A 14,705-nucleotide genomic window follows, 5' to 3' on the forward strand; every position below is an offset into this window, starting at 1 on the left:
CTGTTGGTTTTCAAAATACTATACACATTTTAGTTTAACCATTTTAGTTTTTTATATTTACTCATTAGGCAGGGGCGGATGCAGCATTTTTTTGATGTTTGAGCTAACTTTCAGACATGGAGCAAAATTCAATTATATCTTTATACTTAAATTGTGCGACCGTGGTGCAGTGGTTAGAACGCTTGCTTTACAAGCAGGAGATCCAGGTTCGAAACGAGCTTTGAACATATTTCGCGTCACGGTAAGGAAGGAGGCGTGAACTTCCTAGTTAAATGCACTTCCGCGGTGCTCTGTGACAAGATCGTAAGGTCTTCTTGGGGCACCTATAAAAATAAAATAAAAAATTAAAAAAAAAAAAAAACAACCAATTATTAAGTATAAAGTTTTGTTCCCAGACTTCAACCATCGCATTTTTTTGTTTTGCAAAAAAATGCGATGGTTGGAGCCTGGTAACAAAAAAGTCTTAAAATTTTGGTGACATTTGCCCCAAAAGTTAGTGTAACAAATTGATAAAAAATTTTTTTTTTTCTATCCTCAACTAAATTTATATTTATCGATAAATTTTAAAATTCATAAAAAAAAATCTCTTGACGTCTTAAAATTATGGCTTTATAAAATTTGAAACCCATCAAAATAAGCGGGTTCAAACTTTATATGTTCAAAATTTTTGAACGCTAAGAGATAATTGTGTGAGTTTTAAAATTTATCGACAAATTTATTTGAGAATAGTAAACAAAATTATTTTATCAACTTGATGCTATCACGTTTAGGGAAGGTGTCGCAAAAATTTTAGAGCTACTGATAAGTTTTTATGCATTCATATTGGTTTTTGACCTTTGGCTATGTTTTTTAAGGTTATTGTCCTTCGAATATCGTGACAACGAATATCGTGACAACGAATATCGTGACAACGAATATCGTGACGTTTTAAAGCCGAATCGTTTCGATGCCGTTGAAATTTTCAGCTTTAAATATAAAAAAATATTTGCGCGGCATCAATAAAATAACATATTTGTTAATTGAATTATTTTGAATGTTATGGAACCGTATGAGGTTCAAAGTGACAATATTACAAAAAACCAAAAAATTAAAAAAGATAGCTCGAAATTTCAAAATTTAGAAACTTATTACTTTGCAAATGATGATGGTTTAAAAGGAAATATTGACACAAGTTTACTTGATGATAAAAGTGATCAAGATATATATTTACTCAAGCGTACTAAAAAGAAAAAATCTCAAGAAACTATACTATCAAAGTATTTTTTAAGTAGTTTTTTAAAAATACATTAGGATGATTACTAATATTTTACTCATGGATAATCTTGAAAAAATTCTGAAGAATATTTTTTCACCAAAAAATTTTTAGTCTATCAAATTTGCAGTGTGCTGATTTATCAGAAATCTCTTTTTTGATAAATAGTGTAGTGACATTTAAACAAAATTTTCTAGCTCTACCTTTTTTTTTTAAAATCAATTGGTAATTAGAATTATTTTGAAGTAGTATAAGGATTTTAGATTTTCTTCATTTATTTCTTCAAGAGAGAAGCATAGTGCCCATACCAAATCTACTAGACTGTCTTAAAGAGGCAGATATTGTGTTTAAGCTTTTGATACAAAATTCTTTGGTAGATTCTTTTAAGAACTCTGCAATTAATGACTGGAATTTCCTACTAAAAAAGTTAAATACTCCTCAGTTTTTTGAACTAAATAAAAAAAGTTTAAAAAACAAACTAAAATTCTTCATAAATTCACTTAACTAGAAATAATAGTTTTCCATTAGTGTTATAATAATATATACATACATGTATATATATTCTGTTCTGTTTTTTGCTTTGTTTTTGGTTTGTTTTCATTTCTTTTCTTTTTCAAATTGTTTATTTTTTGTCCTTTTCTTTTATGAGCTTGTATTGCATACTCTCCTTGTCACTCTCCTCATTTTAGCCAGGCTGTATAAGAGTGAACCTTCCAGTCGGTATCATGTTTTTTTAGCACCTTCATATGATATTTACTGGTAGATATATTGCTATTGTTGCTGTTGCTTATAATGTAAGTTGTGTTGAAAACCAATAGTTTAGTTCGTTTAGTAGTATATCAAAATGTTCTTTATAAATAACCAGTTTTTTGAGCTATTTTTTTGCTCTATATTAAATATATTATTTAAAGTTCAATAAATTATTTATTACCACACCAAGATATTTCTTTTTTCACAGAATTCAAGTACTTTCCATTAAAATGCTTAGGTTAGGAAGCATAAGTTAATTGCATTTTTGATTGTTTAGATAGTGTACTAAGGATTGAAATTGAATTATTCAGATTTTATTTAAGACCATTTTGACTTGATCACTTTGTTAGCATCTCTGATTCTTTCTTAAGTTTATTCAGTGTTTTAATGTAGCTTTCTTCTATGCACACTTTGGTATTTTCTGCAAATCCTGTCCTTGAATTCGAATACAAGTTTTAGGGAGAAAGCAATCCAGTCAGTCATTTGGTGCCAGTACCCCCTGGTTGGCAGTCAGGTCAGCAGTTAGGTCGGCATTGCCGAATGCTGACCCTAATTCCGAGAATTTATATGTATATATATATATATATATATATATATATATATATATGTATCTATCTATATATATATATATATATATATATATATATATATATGTATATATATATATCAGGGGCTATTCTAGGAAAATAATATAAGTGCCAGTACCCCCTGGTTGGCAGTCAGGTCAGCAGTTAGGTCGGCATTGCCGAATGCTGACCCTAATTCCGAGAATTTATAGGTATATAAATAAATATATATAACTCTATATATATAAATATGTGTATGTATATATATATATATATATATATATATATATATATCAGGGGCTATTCTAGGAAAATAATATAAGTGCCAGTACCCCCTGGTTGGCAGTCAGGTCAGCAGTTAGGTCGGCATTGCCGAATGCTGACCCTAATTCCGAGAATTTATATGTATATATATATATATATATATATATATATATATATGTATGTATGTATATATATATATATATATATATATATATATATCTGGGGCTATTCTATGAAAAAAATATCAGCGCCAGGACCCCCTGGTTGGCAGTCAGGTCAGCAGTTAGGTCGGCAGCGCCGACTGCTGACCCTAATACCGAGGGTTGATATCTATATATATATATATATATATATATATATATATATATGTATATATGTATATATATATATATATATATATATATATATATATATATATATATATATATATATATATATATATATATATATGCACTTGATACTGATTGATATTGATTGACTATATACAAATTTAGTCTGGAGATATATTTTTTAAAATAAAATAAAACGTTTGTTAAACAGGCAATGGTGATGAAACTATTTGATATTTTTCCATCAAGCATAAATTACACGATTTGCTGCCAGGTTTAAATGGTTCAGCCTAATCTAAAATTATATACAGGACAGGATTTAAACCCTTCTTTTTAATGCTCCACACAAATTTAGAAAGCTTGGTGAAATTAGCTTCATTTTCCTTAACTTTTACTTTTACTCTATATATATATATATATATATATATATATATATATATATATATATATATATATATATATATATATATATATATATATATATATATATATATATATATATATAAGCAACCCTTGGAATTAGGGTTGGCACTTTCGGCAATTCCAACCTAAAAGTGTTTGAGGTCGGCCGTTTTTATGTTTTATGGTAACTCCTTTGTGTAAAATTTATCTAATTTATTTAATATAACTTTTATTTTCGACAGCTTGTTTCTCCATCAGTAGGTTTATCAGGAAGCTTCCTCTCCATCAGTAGGTTCATCAGGAAGTTTCCTGATGAACCAACTGATGGAGAAACAAGCTGTCAAATATAAAAGTTAGATAAGTATTTTTACTAATTTATTATTGCTCTGTTCTTTAAGAACATTGAGCACTCTAATTGTAGAATACACTGACATAATTTATATATATATATATATATATATATATATATATATATATATATATATATATATATATATATATATATATATATATATATATATATATATTTATATTTATTTTTATATATATATATATATATTTATATATGTATAAATTATGTCAATGTATTTAGTATTATAAAATTATATATTATTATTAGTTTTAGGTAATTATTTAGAGGCATTATTTTAGGCTTGTACAGCGTTTTCGGGAGCAACCACCACAACCCAAAAATGAGCGCTTAAAAGATATTGAAAATTTCTGGTGGCTTTCTTCTCCTGATGATTCTATAAAAGGGTTGTTTCAAAATTGTGATAACTCTTTTATTTCATCTGATGTAAATATAAGATCTTTCGAAAAGGTAATATGTTTTTAAATTGAAGTTTGTTTCATTTATTTTTCATAAATCATTAATCTATTCTAATTATATGTGAAGTATTAATTCATATACATTTTTTCAAAACATTTTAATTTTTTTATTTTAACTTTTTGTAACTTAAAGGAATTAAAGTTAACACAGTTAAAAATATAGCAAAATTATATACATATATACATAAATAAAAATATAATTATAAGTCATTATTTTATCTAAACAATCATTACAAGTGGTTACAGTTTCCACGATTACACAGTTTTGTCAACCTAATAATCAGAGGTAAATGGTCATATGTATTTGTAAGATAGATATCTGATTTTAGTGGTGTTCTTGGTCACCAGGAAGAGTGGCTAAAAGTAATCATTTAGCTAATGTTGGTTGCCCGCTGAAATCATAAACGGGACACTTCACAAAAAGCTGAATAACTTTTTTGAATTAAGATTTAATTTAAAAAAAGTTGTTTTTTAAAATGTTGATTAGAGCAATTATGCAGTGTAAAACAATTTTTTAAAAAGCTTTATATTTTAATTGAAAATAAGATTTTGTTTTTTTTAAAAAGTGTCTGGTTTTAAGAAAATTATTCCTATAGGCAGACGGTTGCAAAATATTTGAAAAAATATTTTTTTAATCTAAGTATATATTATTAAATATAATAAAATATTTTGCTATATTTTTCTTTACTATCTTGCGTTGTTACCAAAAGATTTTTTGGTTAGTATAAATAAAATAATTAAACTATGGAAAAAATGCTACAGATGTTGTTAACTTCAGTTGTAACCCTGAGATCATTTCAAAGTTAAACTCTTTTCTGGACAAGCTATTTGATATGGCAAAGTGCATTGTTTCTTGTAAGGAGGCAAGATGTACAGGGTGTTCGGGATAAATTTGACAGTTTCGAAAGAAAAAGGAAAATCTTCTTTGTATCTATTAAATTTAATGAGTTGACAAAAAAATTACAAGCATAGTAAATTACAATACTATGAACAAAATTCACTCAAAATAACCACCATTAGCATCGATCACTGCTTCAATCCTGCTTCGGAATTTCGAACAAGCTAATGCTACAGTCTCCCTGGGAAGGGCCTCAAAAACTGTTTTAATTTTATCCACTAACTGGGCTTTTGTATTACTGGAAATGCGATTGGTGTCTTTTTCAACTGCGCCCCATACAAAATAATCCATGGGGTTAAGGTCTGGGGAGTTTGGAGGCCAAACATTTGGACTGGTGAAGTCGTAGAAATTTTCAGACAACCATTTTTGACTTTTCACAGAGGTATGGCAAGGGGCCGAATCCTGTTGCCATACATACGGCCTACAATTGGCTACCCTTGTTATCCAGGGCTTGACTACAGTGTTCAGCAACTTCACGTAGCCATCTGAAGTCAACCTGTGGCCCTCTTGGAAAAAATGCGGAGCCATCACATTGCCTTCAGAGGATACACATCCGAAAACCATCACAGTTTGGGGAAATTTAGTCTGCATTACACGAGGAATGTCCTTTGTACTGCATGCAAGCCACCTGTTATTCTGCGTGTTGTGTTTTTGATCCTGGCAAAAGTTTTTCTCATCGGAAAAAAACCAGATTGTTTGTGGTTCTACAGGATGTTTCACTTTGTTTAGAAGTTTCTTCGCGTTTATCAAACGTTTTTCACAGGCCTTTTCTGTGAGTAGCTGACCTTTGTGGCGCTTGTATGAGTAGTAGCGAAGGTCTTCATTGAATGCAAGCTTTATAGTAGAGGATGCAACATTCATTTCATGTGACAAAGCCTGAATTCCAATGCCAGGGTTCTTCAACACCTGTTCCTGCAGACTTGCGAGGAATTCTGCTGTACGAACGCAATCAGATTTTCTGCTAGGGATCTTTCTTCTTACTACATCCTCATAGTCACCATTGCAAGCCTCTAGTTCATACCTGATTGTTTTTACTGTGTTCAGGGAGCATTGGGCAGCAGTCATAATATCCTTATTTTGAAGGCCGGCACGAATCATCATGATGCAAGTTATTCTCTTCCATGATTCAGGTGGGTTCCAGTCATCCATCCTTTCTGACATCTTGTATATGAATGAAGAAGGGTTCAAACTTTTAAATGACCTGCAGTGTGTATTAATACCTCTAATCTACAAAAAAATATAATCAATTATAAATATGTCAAATTTAACCCGAACACCCTGTATATCTTGTGTTTTCAAATCTCATGTTTCTCGTCAATGCAGGAGGAAGAGAAAAATATTCCCATAATAAAACTTCAATTTATGAAGTCAAAGAGAAAAATTTGGAACAAAAAGTAGTATGTAAATGGGTGCTTGAGATTTTAATGAAGCCAGCAGATAAGAAAAAATAATAAAAGAAAGAAAACTGGAAAAAAGAAGTCACGAATAGAATACCTATGCTTTTATCCTCAAGAAAATGATTTTAAAGTACTAATTAATAATATTAAGAATACTGACAATGAAGATGTTGTTTCCACGGATAATTTTGAGTACACAAGCAGAATAGTTTCTAAAAACTCATTGAATATGGAAAAAGTTGCATTTTTATCATCAAGTGGTATCAAATAGAACAACTGCTGCAATTTTAACATTAACACTGAAAGCAGCTAAAGAGGCAGACTTTCTTAAAAAGAATATGACTGACAGTGAAACAGTGACAGATAATAATAAAATTGACTTTCCCAAATTGAAGATAATAAAACAATTAAAATCTGAAAATGATAATATTGTTAAAAAAGTAAATTTCTATGTATAATGTTTGGTGTAAGAAAGGATAAGACAAAATTTTCTTTGATGGAGATGAAAAATTTCACAGCAGGCTTGTACAAAAAGACTATTATTTGGTTTGTGCAAACCCAGGTGGTTTATATCTGTTTCATTTTATAAATGACAAAGAAAATAGATCCAAGTTTATTACCCCAGCAGAGCACATAGCAGAATATATATACATATATATATATATATATATATATATATATATATATATATATATATATATATATATATATATATATATATATATATATATATATATATATATGTATGTATATATATATATATATATATATATATATATATATATTTATATATATATATATATATATATATTTATATATATATATAAATAGATTATAGAAAATATAAATGTGATAGAATCAACCCTAGTTGCTGTTGGCTGTAATTCTACCAATGTTAATGCTGATGAATGATAAATAATAAATACAGGTAAATATATGATTAAAATGCCATGCATGTATTTTAACAATTATTTTTTAAACTGGAAAAGAGGTATCATTTATTTTTTAGACAAAAACTTCAAACCATACTTATTTGGATAGTTACTTAAATTTACTTATTTGGATAGTATACTTAAATTTGGTTATTAATGGGAAAACATTTTCGAGCAACAAGTTTTCTGGCAATATTGATAAAACTGTCCCTATTACTAATGATTTCAAAATTAAGATATTAAAATTAATTTATTAGATATTGATGATAATACTTTAAAAACTTTGTCCAGTGATCAAAGTTCTATATAATGAAAAATAAAAGCTATAGAAAATAAAATAATACCCCACAGTTTAAAAGAAATTCAAGTTGGTCCCCACAATTGTAAGCTGGTTAAAACTTTGACATGTTGACATGCAAGTCGACATGCAGAATCTAGTGTTATCAGCATGGACTAAATGGAAATAATGTTGAAAATTTGAAACACCTTTTACAGTTCTGTGTAGGTGAATATTCTGTATTATGGTTTAAAATTAAGGTATGAAAATTTTATATTTAGTTTAATAATCATTTTTTTATGTGTATAAGACATTTATTAGTAAAAAATGTTAAGCTAAAATATAAATGGACAAATGGACCATACCTTATTATCAAACAGTTAGAGCTTGTCTGAAAAATAAACTTAAATATTCAGCAAACATTTTTGCCCTGTTTGTTGCTCTGCCTGGAATGCTCACAGTGAATCCATTCTTCAAGCAATACCATTTAGCAAAGATAAAGAGAAGAGAATGTTTGCATTGAAGACAATACTTTCAATAAAAAATTTAAGTTCTCTAAAAAGTACTGCTGTTAAATCAAGAACAATTCCAAAAATTAACACCAATGCTGTAACTAATATGGAATTGATTGATTGGAGTACTGATATTTATAAACCTTTGCTCACATGCAAGATTGGTAAAGAAGAACTTATTAAGTTCTTAGAGGTACTGATGGAAGTTCCAGAATTTCATTACATGGGCAATCCATAGAAAGTATTGCGTTCCTACACATATAAGTTACAAGAGCTTGTAGCATGTTTTACAGACTAGAAAGATGGGATGGGTTTATGAAGACAACAATGGCTCACAAAGAATTTTTTTTCTGTTTTAGATTAAAAACAGAATTTGCTTAAGCTTTTTCAGGCTATAAGTTCTAATCTTATTGTAAAATTTTATTGTATATTTAAGTAAATTCTTACAAATAACTTATAAATGATCAATTGGTAAATGCAGCAACCAATTAACAATAATTAATGAGTTTTTACGTTTTTAAATTATTGTATTTGGGGTGTTTTGCTACATTACAGTCATAATATTGTTAAGCAAAATATTACAGCAAAATATAACTTTTAAAGTTATAAGTTTTAAAGCTAAAATCTAAGTGTCTTTGGGTTTATGTGTAATAAATTTATTTAGCTTTAATGACATATATTTCTGGTGGTTTCTTAGATACTTAGTGGATTTTAAATGCTTACAATACAAAAGCATAGGTAAATTTTTTCAATGAGTTCTAAATCATTTTAATCCATAAACTTTTATACTATTAAATATTTTTACAGAATTAAGGGGTGGATAAAATTAAAAGATCAATGACACAGAACAATTTTGCTGAAGTTAAAAAAAAATATTTATTTGAAGAGCAAATGAATAAAGTATTTTGGATTGTAAAACATCCTTATTATGTTTGAGAAAATATTAAAAGATAAAACAAGAAAAGTGAAAGCAAAGGTAGAAGATATTGCTTATTTAAAAGACCAGCGTGGCGCAAAAAAAAGTGTTGGAGGTAGAAATAAAATATATAAGTGTTCTGTATGAAGAAGTAAATGAAGCACATCAAAGTTAAATAAAAATCTATCAGCTGAGTAAAGAATGATTTAGATTAGCCAAGTTTTGCTAGTTACACTGGCGATAAATTAGGCAAACGAAAAGCTCTCAAGCTGTTTCAAGCTCTATTCTAGCACATAGAGTTGGGAGAGGGTTATAACCACAAGTAGCCTCATCTGTAGTGGCCTTCTTGGCCTTGGGGAGGTGAATTACAAAAAAAAAAACATACTTGGTATTTGAATCCCACTTTGGTAGTTTTTGCCTCAGCAGATAAAGAATGTAGGGAATGTAGTGATATGGCCGAAAAACTGTACAGTTTACAATGTCCTAGTGACAGTTTTCCTTTAGAGTGCCAGATATGTCCGAGATAAAGCTATTCAATACAGACCAAGCTGTATTGAATAGCTTCAACTTCAGTAAAGATGAGCTTTCTAATTTGACTTCATTAACAACAGACAATTCGTGGCTAGTTTTTGACAACTTAGGTATGGAAAGACAGAAACTCAATGGTTGAAGGCTCCTAGAGTTTAGGATGTTCAACAACTTTTATCTAGAATTTAGAGTCAACGGGCTTGATGTTGTTAATCACTTCTCTGAGTAGGCAATTAAATTAGTTCAAGACCTAATAAACATATGATGTTTTGAGGAGAAAAAGCAAAGCACCTTTATCTTCACAAATAACTATAAGAAAATCGGAAAAGGCAGGAAAAAAATAGATTACGAAAATATCGCCAGAACAAATAAAATCTATTTTATGTTTTTTTGTTAATAACAATTTTTTAAGAGAGGATACAGAGTTTCATAAATTTATTTGGATTGCTGTATTTTAATTTAAAACAAACTTTACTATTGATTTAAATTTTTTTTTATTTTTATAAATTTTAATTTTTTTCTTAGTTTGAGTAAAACCTGTGTGGTTTTTGATTACAGAAAATATATCTTCGTTTCCTGTCCAGGCCCTCTCTTGTACATATTTTCCATAATAACCCCTGAAGCTGATTATAATTGAGAAATCAATGTAGTGAAATTAAAAGTCGAAAATATAATGTACTTTTATGAGTTTTAAGAGAACTTTTACTATTTATTTCTGAAAACATTTTTAACGCCATATTATCAACTTATGTTTGCCTTCTCACAATTTATTTATTTATTTTTAAATAAGGGGGCAATTATTCAAGGGTGAGTTCTTAACGTTCAATTAAAAAAAAACAACCTTTTTAACGAGATGAAAAAAGTTGATTGATTTGAAACTCTAAATAATAATAAATAAATTAATAAAAAATAAATTAATTAATAAGAAAAATAAAACTATAAATAAACAAAATAGTTGAATGCAAAACAAACATAAAAAAAATAACTAAAATTAAATTTGATAAAAATAATTTTCTTTGATATGATTGAAAATTTTAAAAGTTAAAACAAAATTGTAAAACAGAGCATTTTAAATTAGAAAAAAGTTTAGATTAAACTAGTTTAAAATTTCTGCATATTATAAAAGGCTGTTTAAATAATCTAATTTAAAAAGTTTTGGTGTAATGTAATGGTATAAGGCATAGGTGAAATCACTATTTTGTACATAATATATATATAAATATATATATATATATATATATATATATATATATATATATATATATATATATATATATATATATATATATATATATATATATACCTCTATAAAAATGAGGTCGGCAATATTTTGCCGACCTCAAAAAGATTGAGGTCGGCAAAATATTGCCGACCTCATTTTTCCTAATTCCGAGGGTTGTATATATATATATATATATATAATATATATATATATATATATATATATATATATATATATATATATATATATATTAGTAACTTTTTAACTAGTCAACACCAAAGAGTGCCACAAGGCAATGAAGGTATCAAACTGGGGAATGGTAACAAGCGATGTTCCCCAAGGATCAGAAATTAATCTTATTCATTAAATATATTAATGATTTACCAGAGATTTTAGAACACTCTAAGCTTTTTGCAGATGACACCAAGTTAATAGGGAAAGAAGCTAACTTTGAGAACAATCAATTGCTTCAGAATGAAATTAACCTAGCCTACAAATAGTCTGAGATCTGCTAATTGCAATTTAATAGTGAAAAATGTCATATGCATTTTGGAAAAAAATACCATTGCTATATTTATAAACTAGGTGACAAAATAATAGCAGCTGATACCAAAATAGATCTTCAAATTACAATGTCATTAAATCTCAAGTGGAAAAGTCACATAACAAATTGTACATCAAAATTTTTTTCAATGCTTGGAAAATTTTCCAAGCATTGAAAAATAAATAGATATATATATATTTTCTAAAAAAATTTTTAAGATATTATATGTAACATTTATAAGACCCCTTCTTGAAAAAGTTCAATATTGTTCCACTAAATATCAGCCCAACACAAGGGGTCAAAGTTTCAAAATCAGAAAAAAATTGTTAAAAACTGTAATCTTCATCATCAGTTCGTAACCAATAAAGTCTTATCAATGTGGAACAAACTACGTAATTTTATCATCAAAAACAAAAGCTTGAACTTATTCAAAACTCGTATTGAGAAACATCTATATCTATTTATATTTATCTATATCTATATTTAATATCTATAGCTATCTATATTTAAATATCTGATTTGTAATTTATAATTTGAATTATTTACCTAGAAAAACTAAACAATGTATATACTATTATAAAAGTGAAATTAATTACTATTAATTTCACTTGTAGTTTTTGAGCTACTATGGCTTTCTATTATTCTATTATATAGTGTTTTATTATTTCTATTATTATGGGCAATTCCATGTGAAAACATCCAGGACATGCAACCCTAAGTCTCAGATTTTGCTGATTTTTGCACCTCTCTAAGATTTTGGTAAGTTATGAACATTCCCAAAATTTTATCATCTAATTCCAAACGGTTTCAAAGATATGATTATTCAAACTTTGCCTTGAACCAACAAAAATCAATCAAAAATTTTAAAAAATGGTTTTGGTCTTTGGTCCTGTTCTTTGTGCAATGGAAAGCTGAAAATATGCACACTTACATATTTTTAGGCAATCAATTCAACAAAACAATTTAAATTATTTAAAAATAAACATAACGCCTGTAATTTTGACCTTTATCAAAAATTTGTAAGAAACGAGTTTAATTACAAAAATGCCAATTTAGCTCAATTTTTTATTTTTATATTTCTTTAGAAGTTGTTCTCAATAGTTTAGTTAGAGTTGTTACAGAGAATTGGAGAGTGGTCTTTTCTTAAACAGAAAAAAAAAACATGGTCAAATTTATTTAAATTTGTTACTTATAAAACAGGAATTAAAAAAAATCAAAAGAAAATAAAGTGGTGCTCTTAAGTGCTTAATACACAGAGGTTGATGTTTAATAATTTTCGGAAATTTTCCTTACTCACTCTAAGCTTATAAAGAACCTCTCCCCTCATATATTAAGTTTTTCTTGTTATGAACAAAGAAACTATATCTCAAAACTGAAAAAAAAAATTACAGTTATTATTTTCTAATTATTGAAACCAGTTTAGGTCTTGAAAATTAGAAAATTCAAAATCACTTATAGGAAGAAAAAAAAAACTCTAACTCACCTGTTTATTAAGGCTACCTTCCCCTCCCCCTCCCCCTCCTTCCTTTCCCATTCCCCTCCCCCTCCCCCATTTATTACATCTGGATAAAAATTCCCAACCATCCTTTTGTAACTTGAGAGTAACTTGACAGTAATAAAATTCAACCAGTTTTGACCATAACAAGTTGTTCCTTTAGTTGTTGCTGACTTGCTTTTTCTGTTTTCTTGGTAAGTTTATAAAATCCGATTCTAAATTTCAAAAATTACCATTTTGAATTGCAAAAATGCAGATTTATAGGCTCAATTTTTTTTAAAGTTCTCTTGAATAATTTAGTTAGAGTTATCACAATTAATTAGATTGTGGTCTTTCCTAAAGCAGAAATAAAAAACATTTTCAAATGTACAATATTAGTAGATAAATTCATTGAGGAAATTTAGAATCGAAATCTGACTTTTTTATTTAATAGATCTAAATATTTTATTAAATTTTTATTATTTCACTAAACAAGTTTTGACTTACTAAATTAATTTTAATGAATAATTAACAGTTGTTTTTTTATAGACCAGTGGCCAACAATTGGTTATGACTTGTATTGGTTAAGACTAAAAATTGATAAAAAACATCAATATTTAATAAAGTTGTTTACCATCACTTTCTGCATTTCATTATTTTATCACTTTCTACATTATAAGTGTCGCAACATGTTTTATATGCTCCATTTTATTTAATTTATATAAATTAAATAAAATAATAAATGCTCCATGCATTTATTATTTTATTTAATTTGGCATTTAATAATTTACAAAATTGAGCCTAAAAGATAATTCATAGTTAGAATGTAATAGTCATTAGAATACCATAGCAGATATAAACAATCTACCCTTGTTTGTTTTTTACGTAAAAATATTAAAAAAAAAAACAATAGTTTTCACATCAGTAGACGAGGGGTTATTGCTAATTCAGTAGGTGGTGTTTTTAATTCTGCACCAACTTTTTTAATTGTATTTAGAAGTTGTAAATAATGGAAAAGAAATGATTATAAAACATACTGGTCACTTGCACTCAAAGTTTTGTCTAACAAACTTCTTTAACTTTTTCAATCAATAGACAAATCAAGTTTTTATCCAGATGTAATAATTGAGAGGAGAAAAGAAAAGGGGAGAAAGGGGGGTATTAATAAACAGGAGGGTAGGAATTTTTATTTTTATAAGTGAGTATTTATTTTCTAATTTGTAAGACCTTAACCGGTCTCAAAAATTAGAAAATAATAACTAAAAATTATTATTTTTTTAGTTTTGAGATACATTTTCTTTGTTTATAACAAGTAAAATCAAGGATGCAGAGTCCCGAAAGGACTTCGGCTTTATATCTCTATTTTTTCCTGGTCTCTGGTGTCCAGAAGCTCTAAACATATTGGTTGACTTACGATCTGCAAAAAGAAAAAACTTCATAAGATTTAATAAATTTATTGATTTAATGAAACTATTGTTTTTATGGCCAGAGTTCCGGATTCTTTGCCACCATTATACCTCTAGAGAACATTGTGACCCTTCCAATTATTGTCCATTCAGTCTTCTTTCTATTATTAGCAAGTTCTTTAAGTCTTTGATCAACAAATTTCTCACC

General features: G+C 27.8%; 1 protein-coding gene across 4 annotated transcripts in view; it reads left to right on the forward strand.

The window, feature by feature from the left end:
* LOC101240170 (uncharacterized) overlaps nt 1–14,705 on the forward strand; it is an 89,958-nt gene that overhangs the window by 26,546 nt on the left and 48,707 nt on the right. For 2 of the 4 annotated variants that reach the window (XM_065787776.1, XM_065787775.1), the window contains exons 1-2: nt 1,014–1,256; nt 4,215–4,383. In XM_065787776.1, coding sequence (XP_065643848.1) covers nt 1,039–1,256; nt 4,215–4,383 — 387 coding nt within the window. In that variant the 5' untranslated portion in view covers nt 1,014–1,038. Of the gene's footprint in view, nt 1–983; nt 1,257–4,214; nt 4,384–14,705 lie in introns of those variants that run through there. The other 2 variants (XM_065787777.1, XM_065787778.1) reach the window with 2 other exon arrangements.

The sequence above is a fragment of the Hydra vulgaris genome, chromosome 01 (genome assembly GCF_038396675.1).
Source record: "Hydra vulgaris chromosome 01, alternate assembly HydraT2T_AEP".
In the NCBI taxonomy this organism is placed as follows: Eukaryota; Metazoa; Cnidaria; class Hydrozoa; order Anthoathecata; family Hydridae; genus Hydra; species Hydra vulgaris.